At 39.2% G+C, this 26,433-nt stretch overlaps 2 protein-coding genes across 2 annotated transcripts; one reads left to right on the top strand and one right to left on the bottom strand.

Annotated features, from left to right (window-relative positions):
* The first annotated feature begins 3,315 nt into the window (after positions 1-3,315).
* On the top strand, positions 3,316-7,838 carry LOC149245543 (cell division control protein 45 homolog). The gene is made up of 3 exons (XM_089457800.1): positions 3,316-6,307; positions 7,070-7,251; positions 7,691-7,838. The coding sequence occupies exon 1, from the start codon at positions 4,456-4,458 to the stop codon at positions 6,226-6,228; it is 1,773 nt and encodes a 590-aa protein (XP_089313926.1). The 5' UTR covers positions 3,316-4,455; the 3' UTR covers positions 6,229-6,307; positions 7,070-7,251; positions 7,691-7,838.
* Positions 7,839-23,325: 15,487 nt separating this feature from the next.
* Positions 23,326-24,516, bottom strand: LOC149245542 (uncharacterized). The gene is made up of 2 exons (XM_089439218.1): positions 24,087-24,516; positions 23,326-23,822 (listed from the first exon to the last, which is right to left on the bottom strand). Exons 1-2 carry the CDS (start codon positions 24,514-24,516, stop codon positions 23,326-23,328), a joined length of 927 nt encoding a protein of 308 aa, XP_089295344.1.
* Between the last annotated feature and the right edge of the window lie 1,917 nt (positions 24,517-26,433).

Here is a 26,433-nt window from a genome sequence, read left to right as displayed (position 1 = left end):
GAGGGCAAGCAATCTTTGGGCGAGAGGATTTGTAATATTCCTTTTTTTTATATGGTCAAAGTGGACGGAATCTGCCCATGGTATTCATTGTGGTATTTCCCCATGGTATTTTCCTTCGTTTTTTGAGGGAAAACAATAAAATAAAGTCTCTAGAGAGTCCATCAAGCCTATAGAGGGGATAGGAGCCTAACAGTGGGATCATTTTGAGTTACCTATATATTTTGTCTTGTTGAGAACTTGGCAAGGCCAGTTCTAGTTTGATCCCGAGACGAAAACCCCGCGAAGACTTTGTCTAGTGGATCCATTCAGGGTCCACGATTGTGCTTCAGTCTTTTGTTTTCTTATTTGATGAACAATTGTATATGCTGCATCGCAAGGGCTTCAATTGGCATGCATCTTGTTTTCTACTATTAATATAAATAAAGGGTTGCAGCATTTCTAGATTCCATTTGTGTTCTTGTTTCTTGTTGAAAGCTTTTCAATTAGAACACTAAACGTGTTAGATCCGTCAAAATTTTTAACCTTTGGGATATTACACCAGCAAACGTTCACAAGTAATTATCAAGATAAGATAAATCAATCCTAACCTACAAGCATCTCGGTTTCTCAACATTTTCCTTCAAAATGAAGCATGATTGAGAGATTTGAAGTGATCCCTCCTTTACGACTAGCTAGGGTGTATCCTTGCAACACCAAAATCAATATCGTCAGATCAACTAAGGTGGATCTTGCACCACCAAAACTACCCTCTTCACATGGGTTCGCACACTTCCTTCAAGCTCTAAGAGCTCTTAGACTAATTATGGAAACAATATCAAATTCCTCTTTTCCAAGAGTGAGTTTTAGTCTTCCTTTTATTCTCATGGCTATCATAATAATATGGATTATTACAATGGGTCATTCGAATACCATGGGTAATTTTTTCCCCTTTTAATAAAGTGACTTTATAAAACTTTATTTCGTAATTAATCACAAAATCACTTAATTATCTCCTTATTCTCGAAAAGGAACATTACATGGTACTGTTATCAAATATTGCTAAAAGGTTAAGAGGTTGGAATTTGAAATTGGAGAATAATATCATTCATTTTATGTTATCTATATTAATTCTTAGCAAACACTGTAACTGTAAAACCATAATAAGATATTTTCTTTGCCAAATCACCTTATCATGAAAAGCTTGGCTTAGTTCTTAAGGTTAAATTTCAAGGAAAATGAAGATGACATTAAAACAATAAATTTGACTTCTTAAATAACTTAAAATGAAAGCACATTTGATATTAAGATTACCAATTGAAGTTCATTTTTTAAGGGTGGTTCACAGACACCGAGTGACCGCTACATCCACGGGAAAATCCAAGCAGATCAACTTGAAGGGATCTACCTGTCGACCAAACAAGCAGGGCCTAACCCCAAGGGCGTCGAGGAGATTTGGCTCCGTGACCTCCAAACTGGGGAGATACTTAGCAACGGGAACTCGACCAACTAAGCTAACCCTTGGGGCTTGCAATTGAAGCTAATTAAAGCTTCACCCCATAAACTTCTTGCAATCAATGAAATGAAATTGATAGAGGATTGATGGATGCATAGATTTTATTATATGTATGATGTAATGTTATATTTTTAAAAGTATTTTTACTTTTTAATTTTATTGGAATGAAATAAATTCTCAATTTAGTTAAAAAAAAGGTTGAAACTATCGCATAAAATTCAAGGATAAATTTAGTTTTTTTATCAAGTTCAACAAAATATCATGGATAATTCATTTTGCAGTGATGGTAACTTGAGATATAGCTCTTATTTTATAGGAAGATATACGATTAATGGAAGACAAAAAATAACGATATCAAGATTTATTTTATTTTGGAAGTCCCTTTTCTTGAATTTCATATAGTGATTTTAAATGTCCTCACAAATAATAATAATAATAATAATTTAATGTAAGGTTACAATGTAGTCAAATGTTAAATTGATGCATAAGATCCCCTTGTTTGTGGAATAAGGTACTCCTTCTATGCAACAATTTGATTCATTAGTTTATGGAGGTGTACGTACCCTACCTTACTCTAAATTGAAACTCATGACCTCCAAGGAAGAAATAAATGTTATTAACCATTAGGTCCACTCATGTTGTATATAATGTCCATAATATAAAAACAAACTATATAGTTCAGTGGGTTGGATTAATTTATTTGAATGAATTGTTTAAGGGTGGAGTTTGTGTGGGGCCTTTGGTTCTATTTCGATTAAAGTTTAGGTTCAAGAGTTTCGTTGCTTGAACCCTCTTCCATTTGGATATTCCAAGAAAGAAGAAAATCTTTCAAATGTTTCCTCGAAGAAAATGATAATCACATTATACAAAATACTATATTGTGTGGTAGGAGAAACTTATACCAATCTTGAGAACTTAGGGATGTCTATGAAACATTCCAAAATGACTAGGAACTCAATCATGGGCACTAGGACTTATTGAGCATACCCTTAATGTTTTAGGCCAATTTTTGGGAGGTTTGGGTTATAGTTCCGAGGTTTGTCAAAAAAATCAAGGACTATGTATGGTCTATTTCCCTAATCTATGTATAAATTAAAAAAAAAATCTATAATAAAAACACATGACACGCCTTAATAAACCTATTTTATCCTAACTTTTTATATGTGAAAAGGATGAAGAATATATATATTTTTATTAAATTTCACTTATCCACATAATTTTTTATTTCAAAAAAGCCCATATAAAATTGTCATTTTCAATTTAATGTCTTTTAAAAATTATACTAATTTCTTTTTTCTTCTAAAAATACACATATTTTTATTTTCAATTTATTATATAATGAAAATTTCAAATCTCTGTTTGGGGTAGCTCCTCAATTGGCAATAACTATGGAAATGAAGTTTCACCAAATCCGAAGTCTTGGATTCAAATTTGCGCTATTTAGCTATGGAGGTGAGAAATTAGACATGATGAAGATATAATCTTACCAAACTCACAATTTTTTTTCAAATATATATTTTATTTTATTATTTTTCATATATATACTATTTATTATTTCAAAACTTATATATAAAACTGAAATAAAAATAATTAAGATAAACCTACTCAAATTATCTAAATACCATTAAAAATGGAATTTGATAACCAAAGTATCTCTCCCTATCTATTTTTACCCACAAATACGAATTTGACGAGTAAATTTGTTTCTAAATTCCAACTTTACACACCAGATCCAAAACCCAAAGGTATATATAGTGTTATCTGTAACACAAATACACATATGCTCGGCATTTAATATGTCCCCAAAAGTATACACAGTCTTTTCTGTAACACAAATACAAATATGCCCCGCCATTTTCTCCATGAACATACGACCTGGTCTAAAAGTCACGTTTGTTTACAAGTCAAGTCAGAAATATTTATTGTAAAAAAAAGAAGTAAATAGATTTTGAAGTTGGTGAATGACGGGGCTGATTGGAATTTCAAAATTTGACTGATGCTCTCCATTCCCTCCCATTTGTACCTTCCATTTTAAATTTCAAAATTCACATGTCAGTTCTCAGTGAAATACACCTAAATTCAGTTATACTCTTAGATGCCTTCGACACAATACATTCCTCCATGATCGCTGCTCCACGAAATTACAAAGTTGGAATCCTTGAACCCACTTAACACCCTGTGTTCATGGTGCTCCAGAGTTTCAATCTGAAGAAATGGTCTCGAATCCACTGTGAAGACTTCGTTTCTCTGATTTCTCGGATACAGGTAAGCTTTTTTGTGGGTTCCTGAACTTGGATTAAAATTAATTTTCAGATTTATGCTCTCGTTTGGTTTGAAGGCAAGCCATGGAATGAGAAAAGTTCTGGAGTTGTGAACTGTGGGACTGTCAAGAGCTTGGGCACTAAGGAGGTGATGATGCCTCAAGAAGACCTTTAGTCTTGCTGTGAGACGCGAGTTGAGGATTTCTCGCCAGGGTTTTAGTTGTCTGCAGGCTAAATATCGTGACAGAGATTAGTGCCTGTGAAGGGCTTAGATCCGCTTTGCAGATCTGCGCAGATTAGTTAAAATGATTTGTAAAAGAGGTCCAACGAATTTTGGATTTAATAGCGAAGGCATTTTGGCTGTGTGTTGAAGTAAAAAGAACCCATTTGGTTCAATATGGTACTTAAGCATGAAGGTGATGAACTGAAGGCTTATTTCCTTAACATGGGGTTTGGAGGGTTTGGAGTTGCGGAAACCCTAAAGATATATTCACCGGAATAGGCCTTGCAATTTGTAAACGGTATGTTGGGGCATTATCCACACAAATATACTTTGGGAGGCTATGTTTAGAAGCAAGATCCTGCCTGCTTTCGTTTGGGTTCTAGTATCTCTGGAGAAGGCGTCGAAGGTAAAGTTATTGAGACACTGGTGGATGGCAGAAAATCAAATACAGCCATTTATCGGAAGCTTTGGAGAAAATCATGGTGAGAGAGTACAGTGTAGTGAGCTTTTACACTCGCTTGCGGAATGCTGCGAACGCTTCCTCCTCTTCTCCTGTATTGATTTTTCCATCAGCAACTGACACTGACTCACTTTGTGCACTTAAGATAGCCACTCACATTCTGGCTTCTGATTCTCTAAGGTATTCATGCTATCCAGTCTCTGGCTTTGGTGATATGGATGGAGTTGCCGGTCGTAATCTCCAGTCAGATGACAGGGCCCTGACTGTGCTGCTGATCAATTGGGGATGCTCTAAGGATTTGAGGAGGTTGTTAAAGTTGGGTCCTAAGGTACAGGTTTTTGTTGTAGACAGTCATCGCCCGATTCACCTGCACAATTTGAGTGCCCAGAATCAGCAGGTCTGCGTACTCTATACCCGTGAAGATGAGAATCAGGCTGACATAGCTTATGATTTTGATGTTACTGAATTGGCAAATGTAATGGATTTGGATAGTGATGATGAAATAATGATAGAGTCCGACAGTGATGACAGTGATAGTGATAGTGACGATGAAGAAGCCAGGAGAAGAAAGAAGAGAAGGTTGGATGGCGAAGATAATGATGTGGATCCAATGAAAGCTGTAAAAAAGTTGAAGGCAGAGTATTACAGATTAGGCACATATCATGGCAGGCCTTCTGGGTGCTTGCTGTTTGATACAGCCCATGCTCTGCACAAGAACACCAATGAATTGCTTTGGTTAGCATGCGTATCTTTGACTGATCAGTTTGTTCACGAGAGGCTCACAAATGAGAGGTACCAGGCTGGGGTGATGGAACTTGAGCAACATGTAAATAGTGCAGGGAATTTAGAAATGATCACATCGGTAACACTTAAGGATGGCACCAAGGTTAGAGTTCCTGACGTGTCTAGAATTTCCTATGAAGATGAACCACGCCTCATGCTGTTGAGAGAGTGGACTCTTTTTGATTCGATGTTGTGCTCCTCTTATGTTGCCACAAAATTGAAGACTTGGAGTGACAATGGATTGAAGAAATTAAAGCTTCTTTTGGCGAGGATGGGCATTGCTCTTGTCGAATGCCAACAGAAATTTCAATACATGAGCAATGATATGAAGCGAAGAATGAAGGAGGAGTTTGAGAGGTTTTTGCCAGAATATGGCCTCAATGAGTTTTACTACAGAAGCTTTCAAAGGCTTCATGGATATAGCTCAAAGGTCTCTGCAGCAGATGTTGTGTATGGTGTTACAGCTTTGCTAGAATCTTGGACAAACGCCAAAGATTCTTGGGCAGAACAGTTTTGGAATGCATATTCTGCACTGTCCTTAAATGGTCTGGATGAATTGCAAAAGGGGATGCAACTTGCCATCAAGGTTCAGCGTGCTACTCAGCGGCAGGGCAGCCTGGCAATAACGAGAAATGGATTTATAAAGAGTGCTCGAGGTTTCAGATGGGTGAAACTTGAGGATGGAGCAGACACAGAGCTGTTAGCTTATCCTCAGGCTCTTATAAAGTTTTGTTATTTTCTTATGGATGCTTTGAGAGAAAAAGGTGCAAAAATGAAACCTATGATATGTGCATCTCTTATTCCTGGCACCAAAATGATTTTGGTGGTTGGTGTGGCCAACAGGCCCAGGCTTGGAGCTCAACATGCTAATCGGTTTGGGCTTGCCTTCCGCACTGTAGCAAAGGAGCTTGGTGTTAATTACACGCACGATGCGTTTGACTCATCTTGGATCAGACTGGATGTGACTGCGATTAATTCTTTCATGTTGAGAATCTCAGAGAAACTATAGCTCCCATGTGAAAGTAGCTGTATCATTTTACTGACTAATCGTTTACAGAAGACTGAAACAAGATCATTCTTCTGATTTGGTACTAATTTTACAAGATGAATCAACCTTGCTTTAGTCACTTCTTCTAGTGCATATCTTTTTCTAGTAGTTTTATGGTTTGATTGGTTTTGCCAGAACCACTTATCTTGGCATACAACCATCTATAAGTTTTCTATCATTTAGGAATTTGAATTCATCTCCTTGTGATATTTTAGATGAGATTCTTTCTATTAATTGACCCCAACTAATTTGACAATATGTCCCAAATTCAGCATGAGATGAACTGCTGGGAAGCTAATAGAAATGTTTCATTGGAGAATACACAAAAATCGTTAGAAATTAGAACCCCTGTTTAACAATGTGATACCCATTATAAAAGTAGCATAGTGTGATGCTGAGAATGAGTATTTGTTGGAGACTGCAGCAAGACCATTTTTATATTGTTTTTGGTGATTATCTTGAAATTTGCTGATAATATAGACTATTATCACTTGGGCTGGTTATCGTGACATGCATATCTTTCTTGCAAACTGCCATGTTGTTGAGGATTTTTAAATGTAATTAAATCTTCAGGTAGAAATCAGAATCGCGTCTCTGCTTTAACTGCCAATGTTCCAAACTCTGGCTATGACTGTCTTGTAATAAGATTAATATATCATGTAATTTTGTTGAGATGAGTTTAAGCTCAACATAAGAAGCCCAAATACATTTTTTATCTATGCCTTTGCTTTCCTTTTGTGTTCATTCAAGGGATGTGCCTTTTACGCTTAACCAATTTTTTGGAGGGCTTCCTTGGGTGCAGGGAGCAAAATATGAGCAATAAAAAAGGATTTTTTTACTGCAGTGACAATGCTAGTAAATGAAGTCAGGTAAACACTTCAAGGCTCTATTCGGGATCTAAGAGACTGGAATTCAACTGCAGTTGGCAAAGCAAACTGAACACATCTCTTCTCTTTGCGGAAATTTGTTTCCAATATCAGCAAGGTGATTTAAGATTCATAAGGAAATTTCTCTTTACATAACAATTGAAACTCATAAAAAATGGCCTTTTTTGTTTTTATTTCTCTTTATTTCCTCACATTAGGCAGATGTTTTCTTAGAGTTTGTCATCAATCTGTCATGCCTTCATTCTAGCTAGGGTGGTCTGGCTTGTATGTTTTTTTGGTATAAATAAGTAGTTTTTGTGTGTGTTTTCCCTTGTTTACAGAGTGGTTATATCTGATACTTTCATATTTTACAAATTTTGATTTTTCCATGTTTCCAAATATTCAATTGATAAATATAGTTGGATAACAATGTATGTGAAAAAATCCAAATAGCTAGTAAAGTGAAAGAGGACATTGATTTCAAAAATAACACTATTATTTACCACTAATTTTTAAACTGCTACTTAAGCATGGTGTTTGCCTAGTTTGCATTGTAGAATAAATGGAAGACATTGTTTCATGTAGTAAAGGTAGCTCCCCACGAGCATACAGGAGAGCCAGTACAGGAGCGGTTGGATAAGGTCATATATGTCCATAATTACTGGATAATCAGCTTGTTAAGCAGTAAGCAAATGTTTGCTTGTAAAATAAGTAACAATTTTCACAATTGTTGTCACGACTTTGGAGTTCACACATCTCAAGGAAGGAAAATTATTTTCTTCGCAAGTTGGAATCTGCACAGGGAACATGAACATATTTCTTGGGAGTAAAATCAATATGGTTGTTCAGCATATCTTCAAACTGTAGTTTATAGGTAAAGACCTACTCTCTGCAAATCCCTCCAGTCCATGTGCGTGAAACTTGGAGATAATTCTTTATTTACCCAAAGATCTAAAATTTTCCATTTATTGATTTGTACTCAAAGTTTTTTGAAATCCCCCCTTTTTATTTTAATTGTTTATCATATGATAGTGAATGCTCATCTCTTCTATAAAGTGCTTTATGATGTTTACAATGTTTAAAGATGTTTGAAGTTATTAAAACAACTTTTTTCCTTTATTCACCCAAAGGGATGTAAGTTGCACCAAGCACAAAATCAGTGTCTTATGATGGATGTGTTAAATAGTTTCTACTCCATTTCGTGTGAAGACTTTTAGGAATCAGGATTCAAATTCGTTAAATTCTGATTCATACGAACCTGCATATTCTGAACATTGGACATCGGGTTCATTACTCTGTTCCCATCAAGTGCCAAAATTATACCCAGCTTCAAAACGGAATTGTATACTCTGCTGTTGGATGTTATTTTCTGTACTAATTCGTTTTTATATTGCAATTGTATACTCTGCTGTTGGATGCTATTTTAATTTGTTGTTATATTGGTTGCTTAAGTACAATTCCCTTAGACTTGTAAGCATCGACTTGGGGATTAAACCAAAAATGCAACATATCCACCAGCTTACTGACCTTAAGACTCACACAATACCTTACAAAGATTTTTAAGCTAAATTTAAAATTACTCAACATGGTTTACTTCCAAAAAACTGCAACAAATCAATCCCTTCTGACACTACACAAAATGTGTAGCTAGCCTGTATTCCGACATTGTCTGTCTTCAAAACATCTTTTTTATTCATGTTTAGAATAGCACATACAGCCAACAAGTATTCTTGCAATTGTTTGGAAATAAATTTGCCACACAGCATAGATAGTGTATCGGATTATAAATGCAATCTTCATGAATAAACCACAAACCCTATACCATAACGTAATTCTAGTGCTTCAAGGGTTTTGTTGTGATGATATGATCATTGATCATTGTATTGGTCTGTGGCATCGTCGTAATTTCGGTACATAGAAGCATTATAATTTCAAAAGTCGTATCATTTCATTTGACATTCTGCATAGAAGAGTTCATATAGTAGTTTATATATCCAAGAAAATACATTTGCCCACATATTGACCAGAATTTCTGCCTCTTGGTATTGGATTGAATTTAAATGATCCACCTTTAAGGAAAATTTAGTATTCCAAGAATCCAATGTAGCTGGCTTCATTTAATATGATTGTGCCATGTAACATTTGATGGTTTAATTTGCCTACATATGTTGCGATATAAAAATTTCAGTGGAGAGATCCACCCGGAATGCGTTTTCTTGCTTTACATGCCTAGTCTCTCTTCTCGTATATGTAATGTATGGCTTAATTGATTCTGACTGGCTATCAAGTGTGGCTGTAAGCTATACTCTGTTTAAACCCCTCAATAGTTTATTTTTAGAGCAGGGATCATGTAGCCATCTGTAATGACCTCGATCATCTTGCAATATATGTACATATCGTGGTAAGGTTCTGGTCATGGCACATTCTTGTATATAATGTAAATATTGTCCTGGCCACCTCGCACTTGTACGGTCAGTGTAAGTACTTACCTAATTACTCATGTATACATGTTGAAGATAATAAATGTACCTATTCATATACCTATATGTAAATATGATTTAATGTGTAATTGTTATTTGGAAATAATGTAAAAAGGCATGGCTTTTATAAACCTTAAATGGCTATTGTAAATTTCTACATTAGTTATTTTAGACTTTTGAGTTTATATAAATATATTTGTGTGCCGTGTGGTTATTGTAAATTTTAAAAGAGGTATACACACTGGGCTATTGAGGACTTTAGTTTGGTATTGTGATACATATTGATGTTTATGAAGAGTAATTAATCTATAACCTTAGATTGTTTGAAAAGAAAGGTCGCTAGCTAAGGTCGAATTGTGTTAACTTATGATAGTACCCTTACCTGTCTAGTGGAATGCTCTTACCTTAACCTAAATAGAAGATTATACTAATAAACAAAAGATGGGTAAAACGTTAAACAGACAAATCGTATAAAACAAAGGCGCGTTCTTTTCCTCCCTCTGGTTGACTCTTGTAGCCATGAAACTTAGAACACCTACTGGAGTAATTGGCATGTAGCTGATCAACTTTTTTTCTTCTCTCACAATCTGTTAGCTCTAGAACCAGTTCTGAGAAGAAGACAGATGGTAGAGGCCAAATGGCACAACACTGATTGACCTACAAGGCTGATCAACAATGACCAGGCTAGGAGGGACGTGTGCAAAATTTCTGTTGTTCCAGAGAGGTTGGACTATAACTAACCTGGGTCAGCAGTCGGATAGTAGAAAAAGAGGGAGTTGAACAAGGGGACATGGAAGTAAAAACGAGAAAATGGGAGCGCAGCGAAGGGAGAAACAAGCAAGAAGAACATAGTGGAGAGAGTAAGAAAGGTATTTCAAGAACAACCCGAAGGGCATTGTTGCAAGGAGGGAGAAGCACGATCCTAGAAATTGTGGGACATACAGGGTAAACCTGCGTAGTGTCAACGCTGCAGCAACAGAGGTGAGCCCCTGTCATGTTAATCAGTTAATGAACTGCACCCTTGATGTTTACTGCTTTAGGCTATCACTGGTTCTTTCTAGAATCTGGATTCTAGGGTATAAGGCAATGGTACTAACGTGTTTCTGAAACTAGACCTGAATGTGACTCCCTTCTTGACACTACTTTCTAATACCTCACAAATAAAATGGGTGGTGGGGTTTTCATACCTTTTGTATGCAGTGTGACCTATTAACGAGGTTATTGACTTGTTTGATCTCAACCTTTAGAAGGCAAGTTCCTTATAAACATGTCCTCTCTGTACTTAGAATAGTTAGATAATAGCTATTGCTTGGTCGGTCTGAATTTCCAGAGGGCCGGAAGCTTGCAGCCATGTCTGATGGCTTGGTCGCTTTCCAGCAGGTGTGGTACACCTAGAATAACTTTCATGTCTCATAACATTGTACAATAGAATTGGAATCCTTATCTTCCATCGAATGTAGCTACAATTGGGATCAATAAATCAAGTGAGGGTTGGAGAATATTTATCTCTGGAACCCCTCGTGCTGATGGGTGGAGGAAGTTACCTCCGGAATCCCTGAGTAAGCCCGCAACTGAATTTTTTAGCCAAAAGGGTGAAGGTGGGAAGGACCTCTAGAAACCCTAAACCAAGCAAGGGTGGAGAATATTTATCTCTGGAACCCCTCATGGGATGATGGGTGGAGGAAGTTACCTTTGGAATCCTTGAGTAAGCCCATAACTAAACTTTTAAGCCATAAGGGTGGAGGTGGAAAAGACCTTTGGAATTCCTAAATCAAGTGAGGGTGGAGAATATTTATCTCTAGAAACCCTCACGGGCTTATGGGTGGAGGAAGTTACCTTTGAAATCCCCGAGTAAGCCTGCAATTAAATATCTTAAGTCAGAAGGGTGGAGGTGGCAAAGACCTTTGGAATCCCTAGTGTATTTGGTGGTCCAGTCATTGGGACATGCTTCTTTCGCTAGGGGGGTGACAATTGTATATTTGAACAGTTTGTCAGTGGTTGGAATGAGATTTTGGAACTTGATCCCAATGCCCACTCTAATTCACATCTCGCTGAAGTTTTATTAATTATCTGTGCAAGGGTACAAAACTGCAGTGCTGTGTATTTAGGCATTATTGTTAATTAAAGAAACAGACTAATGAATGTCAAACTGTAATGTCTTGCCCAGTCAAATGTTTTAAGATTAGGTATTGTTGGAGTAAACAATATACAGACCTCCTTGACATTGATATGGTACAAGATGTATAAATTTGGGCCACCAGGTATCAAGATCGTGAACTGATGCTTCAAAAGGCTTCATGTATAGTATTTACATGATTTCCCTACTTCAAAGCTGATAACCTGGTGCTTGTTGCTTACGGAATCTTAATGATTCATACCCCATACATTTTAGTAACTATTATGTGAATTATGACATTGTGGTGATGTATCTTAGTTCTGGGAGAGAAATTGTCTTAGTGCTAGAGCATTGTCGGTCTGCAATAGTTTGAGTCATTTAATTGGTTGCTATATCATCCGTTGCATCACTGTTTCCTTACACCAGAGCTGATGTATGTCCTAACTACTGCATAAAAACTTGCTGGTAGTAAAGAGAGTTCCGTTGGAACACATGGTAATGGTGGTATACCAGTTTCTTAGATTGGTTTCCATTGATACCTGTTGTAGTCCAATAATGTGTTAACCTATCACATAATGTATTATTGCAGCGCGTGGAACTATTAAAACTCAACATCGACTAATGTATATGACCACTATGCTAACGCATAGGCGTAAACTAGTGATGCAACAAACCGTCTCATGCCAAAGCTAAACACATCATGGTCTAATGGGTTGCCATTGTTTAACTCTCACACGACACTATATGATAATCTATAAGCTAAATTTACAGAACTTCTAGGTCCCTTACTTCAAGCTTATTGAATTAGATGCCCGTTAGATGAGGCCTGGTATGATGGAAATTGGAGTGGAATTGCTGGTTGAGGTAAGAAACCTTTCTCATCTATCATATTGACCCTCTGTTGACATTGCATAGCTGTTGAGTGTGTTTATATTTATACGTGGTAGCGAGGATAAGAGAAATTCAATTTTGTAACGTTCTTAGCACACATATTTGGCACTCTTGCGTATACAGTAATGAGGTATTCGTTTGATGCACATAGCAATTGATTGGCTGGCCGAATTCTTGTTGAAACCAAGTATCAAAATATTAATACCGTGAAGATTTGGTAATCCTTTATCTAAAACCTTTGGAGAAACTATGGAATGAGAAATGAATTTATGAAAATGTGGAGCACTTATTAAGGCTTCTTTGAATAAAGATTTTACATGTACTCTCTGCCTTCTTTTGACAGCATTAGTAAATTTGTTTAAGAAAAGAACCAACGACTTCATTACACACTTTCAATCGGAGAAAATTGCAGCGAAAGAGATACAGAGAGATAAGACACAAGCCATAGCCAACACACATGTGGAATCACTTGAAAATTTTGTTAATTCTCCAAGAAAGAATTTTCACATTACACAACAAAATTCTTATCTCTAGGCCAAAAATCGGAACACCTCTCTTGGTCCCTTTGTTTTCTTTTAAAGAAAAAATTACATTGGGTGACAATTATGAAAATTGTCAACTACTTTAAACTTTTTCTTGACTACTAAGTTATTTTAAAACACTTAAAAGCTATTACAAAATTACAAAATAAAACGATATCTCAAAAGCTAAGTAACCTAACACGAGGATTTGGGATTTGTAGGATACGGGGATTCGAGTGTCGAATTCGAACACGTTGACCCCCCGGAATAGGTCACGTAGGATTCATTATATATATATATATATATATATTAAAAATTAGATATTTCTTACACAAATTCTCATTAATGTTACAAATTTTTTGATTTCAAACATAGATCTTCATCTAGATGTTAGTTTTATTGTTTACAAAGTAAGTTTAGTAACATTATAGCATGCATAGTACATACAAAATTCAAATACATGTCACATAAATCATGATTCATAAATGAAAGACAACTTACAAGATAGTAAGAAAAAGACACTGACAGGTGTAGTTTTCTCATTAAGTCATCAAATCAAAATGTGTTACATAGGTAGTGCAATGCCAATGGCAAATAGAAATAGAAAATATAAAACAACTATAAGTATACAAGCCTCAAGGCAATAGGTAGTCAATGACTCATGAGTCATCATTCCTCATAGTCATCATCATAATTAGCATCAATGTTCTCATCATCATGGTCACCACTGCTCTCCTCTGCATCCTCCTCCTCCCCTGTATCCATAGTCGCCTCTGCATTTGCTGGTGTGGAGGATGACCCCTCTAAAATATCACAGTCATCAAATCTAACAGGCCCTAGCACTTTATTATTGAGATCCATGTTGGCCAATGCCAACTCAACATTGCTGTCCAGACCCATATCATCAGGAAAGACATCCCACATCTTTGTCTTTTCCCTCAACCACTCTTCCCTTTGCCTGTAAATAAGATGAAGGTTGGTGTGCACATATACCTTGTCTCTGCTTTGAACTGCTCAAGCCTGCTCTTCTTCACACTATACAAATTCCCATATGTGCTCCAATTCCTCTCCGAACCCTTGCTCCAAACCCTTAGCTCCTTGCCCCCAGCTCACTATTTGCGAAAACGAATGAGAGAAATGGTAAATAGTGAAAAGAACAATGTTGTTTGTATGCTGTGGGTTTCATTTTTTTTGGGATTCGAATCCCAAAATCGGGACACGACCGAGATTTGATCGTGTCTCGTTAGGACACGTCATGTCCCATTTTGGATTCGAATTCCTATCGAATCGTGTCAGATTCGTGGGATTCAGACATGTGGCTTGTTTTGGACGAATCTGGTTTTAGAGCTCAAAAGTAAATCATTTGGAACTTCATGACTCTTATGCTTTTGGTACAACTACTCCTTTTGATGTTGTTGAAAATGGCAACAAGAAATGCTAAAAATAGCAGTTTGGGTACCAGTGCTGGATTGGGCAACAGGGAATGAAAATTGGAAGTGCTAAAAATAGCATTCTATTTTTAACAGTTCATGATGCATTACTATTTTAGTCAGTCCCTGGACTAAAAGTAGGAAGTAAAATTCGAATTTAAACTTAACAACTGTTTGAAAATAAATTAATTAATTCACCATGAGTTAATTAGTTGTGAAAAATCAAACATGAAGTCTATATGAGGACATGCAACAGTTTCTCTATTAATTGAGGAATTTATCCATAAGTTAAAGAGATAAGGATGAGTTCTAATTTGAGTAGTAATTAGTTGGCTCAGTTAACTGAGTCAAGTCTAGCTATAATTGATTTAAACAGTTTGTTTAAATTAAGTAAGTTTAGTTAGTTAATGCATGCTTGCATATAACTGCTGCACTTTAGATAACTGAAGATTCTCTCATGAATAACTCATGCATGTCAGTTCAGACGGGGACCCAGTTGAGATCAAAGAAGGGACAGTGTACTATCAGTTGGATGAATATTTTTCCTATAAATGAAGCTCATCCATGATGATGATTTATCTCCTTCAGGACCGCGTAGTTGGATCAGAGGTTAGTGAGTGTGTAAAGAGGCCAATTCACACAAGTGGCTGCATTGGACCCCAATCAAAATTGCGTAAAGAAATAGGAGGCTTGGAGGGTAGGCTAGAGGTTGGATAGAGGCATTTGATTGTCTATGAGCAGCAGAGGATTGTAGAGAGAGCATGATAGCTTTTGAGCTGATTCTTTTTGTAATACTAGTTATATTTCCACTTGTATGATAATATAGAGATGGGGTTTTAGGCTGGTGCTTTCCCCTGGATATTTCTTCTGTGTTATGTGTGATTGATTCCTTCTTATCAGTTATATGTGTTCAATTGATATTGCTCATGTTCGATTAAGCTTCTGCTAAATTTTTTGTAGAAGTAGATCAAGTATTTTGCTTTAGTATATTGCATTATCAAGTGATCTACAGGTGCGAATTTCTACATGGTATCAGAGCATAGGTGATCAAGGAAGAACAATATACAAGAATGGAGAAGTGTGAAGTTTGTGATTCTTGAATATAAAAATCGAGTTCTTATCACATCTCTATTTCAACTATGGCGTTCAATGGTTTAACACTCGAATATGCCCTTGATGGCAGTTCAAATTATATAGCTTGGAAGGATCGCATGGAAGCAATACTAGAGGATAACGGTCTAAAGGACTTCATTGATCAAGAAGTCCCCAAGCCCACTGGTGCTGTTGAATTGGTTGAATGGAAGAAATGTGTGGCTAGAGCAAGGAGAATCCTTCTGGAGGGAGTTCGAGATCACATAGTCTTGAGTCTCCATGGGAAGGAGACACTGTTTTCAATGTGGAAAACGTTGAAAGGTCTATACTAGAATAGCAGTGATCAGAGGAAGCTGGCACTGAAAGACAAGCTTCGAAAGATCAAGTGTGAAAAGGGCGACATGATCTCTACGTATCTGAACAAGCTCACCACATGCAGGGATGAGCTTGGAAGTGTAGAGATCGTGATAGCTGATGATGACATGGTGAATCTTGCACTCCTCAGTCTTCCTAAGAGTTGGCATAGCTACCAGGAGTCTGTTAATGGAAGAGAGAAAGTGCCAGATTGGCAATGACTTTGGTCGGATTTGATGTAGGAGGAGATAAGAAGAAGCACCAGAGATGGTTCTTCATCCATGGAGGATGAAGAAAACTGTGCCTTAGCGAGTAAGGTGAAGAAGGGGAAGGAGAAGGATTATCTTTCCAATTCGAGTTCTTCCCATGGTGGGAAGAAGTTTGACAAATCGAAAGTACGATGCTTTTGTTGTCATGAGGTGGGCCATTTTACTACAAATTGTCCACTGAGGAAATCCAAGAAGGGATCCAGGGAAGGATCTGAAGGTGAAGCTTTGGCCTCACAGTTCGAGTTGGATTTCACACTCTTCGCATCCATGGTTTCATCCATGGTGGGTAGTGGTTGGTTTCTTGAGAATGGAGCTTATTTCCACATGATCGGCAACAAGAGTTTGTTTAGTACCTTGGAGGAGAAAGATCTCCAGATACTCATAACGATGGGTAATGATGAAAAGTATAGTGTCTCAGGTGTAGGCACAGTTGTTTTTTAGAGGGAGCATGGAGCTCGAATTACCTTGACCAATGTCAAGTATGTACAGGGACTGAAGAGAAACTTGGTGTCGATCGCGATGCTGGAAGACAAAGGCTATGATGTAGTCTTCAGTAAGGGAAAGGTTTTCCTTAGACACATCATCACTAGACAGGTGTAGCAGATCGGTTCATGGGTCAAGAACCTGTATGCTCTTGAGGATCAAGATGCATGCAAAGCCTTGAACAACAAGACAACTGATGGAGACTTGGTGGTTGAGAGGGAGAGTACATTACCTCTCAACATGCAGTGCCATAAGAAGTCTCAGACGATTGTGGAGGAGCCACGATTAGTGAAACAACTTCAGGAGGTTGTGGAGCAGCCACAACTAGAGAAGCTGAGAGGAGATCGAGTAGAGACATCTACTCATGCAGAGACCTCAAGTAGGAGGAAACTTCGAGTCAGGTGGGCAGAGGGATTGCATGCAGCCATACCTCCAGGTCGGAGGTGGGGCGATGTGGAGTGATCGTCTTAAGGAGGAGGGGCAGGATCCTTGAGGTACACAACTTCTTTGATTCGACTTTGTTACAGGAGCCCCGACGAGGAGTAGTAGGATTGACTGATTGGGTAGAGATAGATGCGGATGGAGCAACAGAGAGAGCTACAGTGCAGGAGTTCCAGGACTGTGTAGAGCTAGCAGGCTGCAACAATGCGATAGGCACAGGAGTGTTGCACCGGTGCAGGATGGCATAGAGAGGTGTGCAATAGGTGCGAGATGCATGGAGTGTTGTAGTAGCTCAGAGGTCAGAGAGGGAGCACTTGTCAGCAGCAGGTAGAGCTTCAACATCAGAGTATGTTTCTAGCCCAACATAGAAGTCAGTGGGGAGTTTTTTGTTTCGAGTTGTTGGAGCAACCACACTTGGTAGAAGTGTTGCATGCAGAACATTCTAGAGGTACAGAATCGGGTTCAAGTTGAATGCCTTTGTTATGAAACCAGCTCAAAAAAAGATAGAATGGATAGATCAACGCCTTAGAATTCAGCCTCTTCAAGGGAGCAACCTCCTTTACATTACATAAATGAACAATTCTTGGATGATACAAATGAAAAGACCTCCTTTCTATATATAGGAGTCTAAGGGGTCATAATATAATTAGAGCCGACATAACAATAGTAATGTAAGGGCACAATAATAACAATAGTGGGCTTCTATGGGGCACAATAGTAACAATATGGGCACTAAATGGGTACATCAATATAATAAGGGGGTTGTACCAATAACAATAAGGGGTTACACTAGTAGTATAGGGGCTAACATGCCCCTCTCCTTTAAAAAGTGTTGTCCTCAACGCTTGAGTAGTCCTTGATGTTTCTATATAAAATTCTTGTCCTCCCATGTGGAATCTTCAGCGAGTAAGTTCTTCCACTTGATGAGATACTCTAAAATTGATCGATTTCGTTGTTGTCGGGTTCTTGTTTCTGTGACTGCTATAGGTTCCAATATGATTTTTCTTTCCTTTTCAAGTTTTGGCAATATTGTTTGAATAGGGATCTTTTGCAACTTTTGAATGAGTGGCAATACTTCTTCATCCTTCTTCTATTCATCCCTTGCTTCGTTTATCCAATCTGGATGGATAATAGAAATAGCACAAAACAATGCTTCCACGTCGTCATCCTTTCTTGAGAGGGCATCTGCAACAAAATTTTGCTTCCCTTTTCTATAGATGATGTCAAAGTCATAACCCAACATATTTGTGACCCATTTTTTTTGTTCTTCTAAAGATAATAGTTGTTTTAAAAGGTATTTAAGACTATCATGATTCATTTCTACCTTGAAGTGTCTTCCCATTGGGTAAGGTCGCCATTTCTTAAGTGCATATAATATTGACCACATTTCCTTCTCATATATAGCTTGCTTGAGATGTAGTAGTGAAAATACCCAATCACTTACATCAAAACATTTTTCACTATGATGTTGATCTACCTGTTGTTTCATTCGATTTTGCACCAAAATGGCATTATCATTTAAGAGTTGGAGAACTTGTTGTTGATGCTCGATGTGATCTTTCATTGCTTGAACTTTTTTCTTCTTGATATGCCCTTCTACCTTTAGAGTTTGAGGAGTGGTAATTTCTTCCAATCCTTTACAAGATATGGTCGGATTCATTTCTTGATGCTCGATGTGATCTTTCACTTCTTGAGCATTTTTTTTCTTGATATGCCCTTCTATCTTAATAGTTTGAGCAGTGGTAATTCCGACCAATGAATTACAAGATATGGTTGGATTCATTTCTTCTATCTCGATGCGATCTTTCACTTCTTGCACCTTTTTCTTCTTGATATGTCCTTCTATCTTGAGAGTTTGAGGAGAGGTAATTCTTGCCAATGCTTTACAAGAGATGGTCTGATTCATTTCTTCTTTCTCTGGGGTTGAGTCTTGGCATATGTCCTCTTCTTTTGATGTTTCTTGATCCTTTTCTTCCTCCTCTTCATACTCTATGTAAAATAATTTCTTCTCAACACACTTATGACCTTTAGTGCATTTGCTATCACAATTGTAACAAAGCCCTTTTTCTCTTTTTTCTTCCAATTGTTGTGGTGTAACCCTTGTAGGTTGTTGAAGACTAGGAGAAACAACACTTCCATCTTTATAGTTGTGAGGGGTAGACTTACTTGTTGCCATAACTTTACTTTCCACTATGTAACAAAGCCCTTTTACTCTTTCCAATTGTTGTGGTGTTGCTCTAAAAAAGGTGTTTCTCTTTGTATCCTCATAATGTGTTATCATTTCCTCCGTGAAAATTGACCACGTAACAATTTGTTTACGAGAACAAAGCTCTTTATACCATAAAAATTGACCCGGTTCTAAATATGAAGATGCAATACATACCTTTTGTAACAACGGTACACCATGTAGATCAAAATATTGCTCCATCTGAAGTATCCAATTTACCGGATCTTTGCCATCAAACTTCTTCATCTTGCTTTTTCTTGATTTTAGGAGCTCGATCTTGAAATGATTGTAACTCTGTACTTTCAGATCTTTAAGTTCTGAAATTGCGATCTACAGTAGCCCTCTGTGTCCTCTTTCCAATGCCACCAGTCTGATCCAAATTGGATTCTCCAAAGAAGAGTTATGCCAAATCTCCCACAGTGACTTGATTATAGACTGGTTCAGTAGAGCGAACTTTTATGACGTGCCACGTGTCACTGTTTTGACCTTTGGCTTTGAAAAATATATACAAGAAACTACAGTCCGTCCTCTTTCTGTACCTTCTTACGAAATTTCAATCCGATGCTCAGAGAGAAAGTTATGACGATTTTCTCCAGGTCACCTGTTTGGAATGTAATTTAGGAGTCTGCAAAAAGACCAACTTCCTCAAATCATATCTCTGCAAATATAGCGTGAAAAGATCTAAAATTTAGACCAGAGGTTCAGTGCGATTTCTTCTCAATTTGTTTATTTATTTTTAACAAGAATGGGTATGGGATTATATTGATCTTTGGCCAAAATGCCTTTCACCAGTTACATTTGATCGGGCATAGCCCTTAAACTTTTCTTCCACTAGCTGATCAGAGGTCCCAAATCCTGGGTACCCACGAAATTTATTCCAGACTATCAATTCTATCTCTGTTATTTTCCCTATCTTAAATAGACAAACAAACTGATTCAGCAAAATATAGAAAAACATGACAATCGTTATGGAATGGATTCCCAGCTCTCAATTTCGTCTGCCAAGAGACAGCCAGCGGAAAGAGGAACTGCCCTGTTGGCTTCTATATCAGCGTTTTTATTATTTTCTCTCAAGACATGGAGTAAAGTTGTAGTCCGGAAAGATTTCATCAATATTCTGATTCTTGAAATGATTCTTGCCAGGCTGATGTCTACAAGAGAGGAATCCTCTACTAAGACTTTGATGATGGCTTGAGAGTCTCCTATAATGCTGACTTCTGAGAGACCCATAGCCTTTGCTTGCTTAAGGCCTTGCAGAAGTTCCAAGGCTTTAGCTTGCATGCTGGTTGACTGCCCTAATCCCCAAGCGAACTTTGCCACTGTTATGCCCTCTTTATGTTTTATAATTCCTCCTGCCCCAGCCAATCTAGGATTGCCTTTCGCTGCTCCGTAGAAGAACAAAGAAAATTTGGATTGCCTGAGAAGCAAATCCGATAGTTCATTCTCCTTCCCCCTGAATTTCCATTCTTTTGTGGCCTTGTGGTGCCTAATTTCGCCTGAGAAATGGAGGCCCATCAAGGCACCCCAATCTAAGTCATGTTGACTCCGATTCAGCTCTGCCAGATAATCCCCAAGACTTTCTTTCCAAAGGCATTTTGTTCTAATGATAATAACCTATGAGCTAAGACTTTCATCCCTGAAGACTCTTCTGTTGCGTTCGAGCCAGATCTGCCAACAAGCGAATTTCGATAGGGAGAGCCATGCTGCTCTGAATCTTTCATTTTTTGGGAGAGTTTCAGGGTAGTAATTCCGCCAATTTGCAAAGAGGTCAGGTATAGTCATGGGCAGAGTGAATTCAGGTTTCCAGAAACTCAAAAGTCCTTGCCAAATTTCTCTTGAATATTTACAGTCCAGCATGATATGTTGAGCGTTATCCTCATTGTCACAACATAATTGGCAGCGGGAGGGGCCTTGAAAGCCTTTCTTCTGCAATCTGTCAGCTGTTAATATCGCTCTGTGGCATAACAGCCAGCAAAAGGAGTCGACCTTGGGCATAGATTTAATGTTCCAGATCCCGTTCCATACCGCTGGGTTAGGGGGGACATGAGGTCGATCCTACAGACTCTTGTAGCCTTGTGCCACCGTGTACATCCCTGGGGCGGCTCCCCATCCTCGGGCGTCCTTCTTACCCAAGCGCAGAGGCGCCATCCCGTTTAACAGTGCAAGGAGCTGATCGCGAGCTTGAGACAGCTCAGGAGGGACGGGTGGGAGACTCCAGCGCAACCATGATCTGCCTTCCCACTGCGAGATGTCCCTAAGTGTATTGCAGCCTCTATTGTCCAACCACAAGCGCAACGATTGTAGAGAGCTGTGAGATGATAAGGGTGGATGCATCATAATTCTATCTTCCCATATCTTGCAATCTTTACCATTTCCTGGAATCCAATATGCTCTGTCTCTGATTAAAGGAACTGCTTTTTGGCAAAGTTTGATCAGCTGCGAACCTGTGGTGGGTAGAGGGGCGTTCAAGCATCTCTTTCTCTTTCCCCTGAAGTATTTCCTCCAAAGAGCTCTTTACGCCCAGCCTGGATGTGATCCATTGGCTCTCCAGAAGATCTTGGCACCCATGGCTATATTTTGGAGGCTAAGATCCTTGAAAGTAAGGCCTCCTTTGCTCTGAGGCTTGCAAATTTTCTCCCAACTTATCAATGGGATTTTCCTGTCATTATGATTGCCCCATTTCCAGAAGAACTTGCGAATGAAGGCTTCCATTTTTTTTATGATGCCTGAAGGGGCTAGAATTACAGAGAATTGAAAAATGGGTAGGCTACAGAGAACGGATTTGATGAGGACAGTTTTGCCAGCGAGATTTAGCCATGAAAACCCCCAAGCTTGGATTTTGGCCTTAAATTTGTCCAACAGAGGGACCCAATCTCTGCTGTAAGCCAATTTACGAAAGATGGGGAGGCCCAAATATGTAAAGGAGGACCAGTTGAGGGAAGCAGTAAAGCCCAATATTCTTGAAATGATTGTAAGGATGGAAGTCGAGATATTCCAACAAAAGATTTTACACTTACCCCTGTTTAAGCTGCTGTCTGTAGCTTCACTGTAGTCGTCCAGGACCTCCTTGAAACTTGAAGCAGATCTGGCGGAGGCAGCCCCTAATAAGAGGGTATCATCCGCGAACAAGGTGTGATTGACATTTTTAACACCTCTTGCTATATTGAGCCCCAGGATCTCTTGGTCAACCAGTTTCTGATCCAGGTAGAAACTCAGGACAGAAACATGAAGAACGAAGAGGAGCGGAGAGAGGGGGCAACCCTGCCTAAGCCCCCTTGAGGCTTTAAAGAAACCAGCTGCTCTCCCATTCACAAGAGGGGCGATCCAAGGGTCAGCAATACAAGCCCGAGTCCATTTTAGAAAACCCATTCCAAAGCCGAATTTTTTCAGGACCTCCCAAAGAAAGCTAAGTCTGACCCGATCAAAAGCATTAGCTAAATCTAATTTAATTACCATACCTTTCTCTTTGCGAAGCTGGCTCGAGTGGATCGCCTCTTGAACCAAGATGAAATTGTCAGCAAGCTGTCTCCCTTGAACAAATCCGCCTTGGTTCTCCGGTATGATGGCTGGAAGTATGCCTTTTAGTCTATTGGCAATGACCTTTGTGATCAGTTTTTATCCAATATTACAAAGAGAGATGGGGCGGAACCGATTGAATTCTTTAGCACCCTTTTCCTTGGGAATGAGGGCAAGGAAGGCTGAATTGGTGTTGCCCCTAATTTTCTAACAAGTTTGGGATTTCAAAACCATTTTATAGAGGTCTTTCTCCACAATCTGCCAGCAGGTTTGAAGGAATCTTGCAGTGAAGCCATCTAGGCCCGGGGCTTTGTCCGGCTCCATGTCGGAGAGAGCATCTTTTATTTCTTGTATAGAGATCTTCGCCTCGAGCTATTGATTCATTGAGGGAGAGATCCTAGGAGGAATCGCCTCCAAGAATTTAGAGTTAGGGTTCGTCACTCCCTCTTCTCTATACAGATTTTGAAAATGATTGAAAGCTGCTCTCTTTATGCCATCGAAGTCTTTGTTAGTTGAGCTGTCATCTTTAATTTCTATAATAGAATTGAATCTCTTTCTGGCTTGAGCTTGTTTGTGGAAGAAGGTAGAATTTCTGTCTCCTGCTTTAAGCCATAAACTCCTAGACTTCTGTCTCCATTGCTCCTCCTCCGAAAGGCAGGCTTTATGGAAGATTTGCTGGAGCTCAGCTTCCTTGTCTAGAACTTCTTTAGTGATTTCTGCATCTTCACTTTGAGCATGGTGGTGGGCGAGGTTATCCTGGGCCTGCTTTCTCTCTTTTGCAGGGGAGGGAAGGGATTTGGCCCAAGTTTTGAGGACCGCTTTCAATCTTCTAAGCTTTTCTTCCCAAATGAAGAAAGGGGAACCTTTTACTGGCAAAATCTAGCAGTCTTGAACCAGCTTCAGGAACTCTGGTTCCTTGACCCAAAGAGGGTTGAATCTGAAGGGGATGGGACCAAGATCTTTGTGGCCCGACATCTCAAGCAAAATGGGCTTATGATCAGAAGCGCTACATGGGAGGATATGCAATCTGGATTCTAAGCCCAGCAGAAGAAAGGAACTCTGCACCAAGCATCTATCAAGTCTAGTAGCAATATGACCAGGACCTATTCTTTTGTTAGACCAGGTGTACTTACCATTTTCTGGAGGGATGTCGAGCAGATCCCAGTCCTGCATGAAGTCTTCCACCCATTCCCTTGCAGGATCCCTTATGATTGTTCCTCCTCGCTTTTCCTCCATGCGCATGGTAAGGTTTAAATCCCCTGCGACAATGATGTTTCCCAGATTTTCTGACTCCGACAGTTGTCTGATGGAGTCCCAACACTCTCTTTTCTCCCCTATATTTGTTGGAACATAGACATTGAAAAGGCTTACTGCCTCCCTTGAGTCCAAAGGCTGGAGCTTCAAAAACAGCCAGTGGGTGTTGTGCAACTCGGTGACTAGCCTATACTTGAGAGGGTTCCAGAGGGAGCTCCGCCCCCCAGAGGCTCCTCGTGCTGAAACTGCATGTCCGCTGCTTCCTTTCCAAATTTTTTTACTGATTTGGAGAAACTCCTTGTCCTCCATTTTGGTCTCCTGGATCAGAAGAATGTCTGGGGCTTCTCTTCTTATAAGACTTCTTGTTGCTTCTTCTTTCACTTTGCTCCCCATTCCTCTGCAATTCCAGGAGACGATCTTCATCATTTATTTTTATGGTGATGGGCTCCCTTGGAACCCTGCACTTGATTTTTGTTCATCTTCGGATTTTTCCCAAGGAGTTTCTCCAGAGTGGGCTGGCTACCCTGAAGCTTGTCCTTGTAAGTTTCCTGATCTCTCTTTTCTCTAGCAGATTTACGGCCTCTTGCAGATCTTCTGACCGATGTCTGCATGTCTCCTATTTCTATATCCTCCTCAGACTCCTCCAATTCATGTTCCTCCTCGAATGCTTCTGTTTGATTTTCCTTGTTTCTTGCCGTGGCGCTTTCTTTAGGTCTTGTATCTGCTGAAGTCGTTTTTTCTGGTGGATTATCTTGCTTATCTTCTTCCTGGGGAGTCTCCTCGGTGGAGCTTAAGACCACATACCTGTTTTATTGACTTTTTGGCGGGGGAGAATTCTGGGTGGAGGCAGGATGGGGGACATGAACCCCAGATTTCTTTTGGGACTTTGACCTCTTGACCTGGTTCCATCCCTCTTCCTTGCCTTTCTTTGCTTCCCCTTTGTTCGGGCACCCTCTTGCAAAGTGGCCATAGATATGACATTTGCGACATTTGAAAGGAAGTTGCTCGTAGTCCAGCACTTGTACGTGCGTCCAACTGCCGACCTTTAATTTGATGGCCTCCGGAAGCCCCACCTCTAAGTCTACCTCGACACAGATTCGGGCGCAATCATACTGGTCATTGTTGTTTGCTCTATCAATGAATTTTCCCAGAGTGTTCCCTATGTGCTTGAGGGACTCCCAGTTCCAGCAATGCACTGGGAGATTAGGGAGCCGAACCCAGACAGGGACCGCCGTTGGGACATCCATGGTCGGGTTGAAGTCAGGAGTCCATTTGTTGAGATAGAGACCCCGAGGTCCCATGAAATATGGCCCATTCCTGAAGATCAGGTCTTTGTCCTCCTTTGTGTTGAACTCAAACAGGAAGAAGCCTCTACCGAGAAAATAATAGGTGACATTGTTTTCGATCAGGGGAACCCAGTTCTCGATGACCCAGTTTTCCGTCAATTTTGGTGAGGGCCAAAGGCCCGTGAATTGACCCACCAGGGCTCGATCTGCCAGGGACAAGGCAACTTGGATCGGACCCTCAGGAGGAAGGTTTACCTCCGGAACATCGTCGAGCCTTTTGACGAATTTAGAGATTTCGGGCTTCTTCTTTTTGGGCAGCGAAGCCAGGAGAGAGGAGAAGGCTGCTTCAGCTTCCGGGGGTGAAGCTTGCAAGGGACCGGTAGGCGAGCCTTGGGCCTCCATGGCAAAGCACAGATCAGCAAACCCGATCTGCACCAAGCAAGAACAGGAAGCAAGGCATTTCAGGCTCGGAGAGAAGGAGATCCGATCAGACCCTGCAGGACGAGGGCGATCCAGGCAGATCTGACTGGTGCAGGGGCACAGCGCGGTCTAGGAAATGAGCAGAAGGGAGGCCTGGCAGATCCAAGCAGCCCCGCAGTCAGGAGGACCAGGATCGGGGCGGAGAGGCCGAGAGGGCAACGCCCAGACAGACTGCGCAGATCGTAGCGAGGGCAGCAGCGCTTAGTGGGAAAAAGATTACACCTGCACTATTTTTTTATTTTTATTTTTATTATATATATATATATATATATATTTTATTTTTATTTTTTATTTTTTATTTTTAATTTTTAATTTTAATTTTAATTTTTAATTTTTAATTAATTAATTAATTAATTAATTAATTATTATTATTTTTATTATTATTTTATTATTTTTATTTATTATTATTTATTATTATTATTATTATTTTTTTTTTTTTTCGCTTATGAAACGTCGCAGA

Source organism: Pinus tabuliformis, chromosome 7, assembly GCF_031772625.1.
Source record: "Pinus tabuliformis cultivar Carrire ecotype Pingquan chromosome 7, CPIR1, whole genome shotgun sequence".
Lineage (NCBI taxonomy): Eukaryota > Viridiplantae > Streptophyta > Pinopsida > Pinales > Pinaceae > Pinus > Pinus tabuliformis.
The sequence above is the reverse complement of the archived record's forward strand: the minus strand, read 5'-3'. Positions and strand labels throughout refer to the sequence as shown.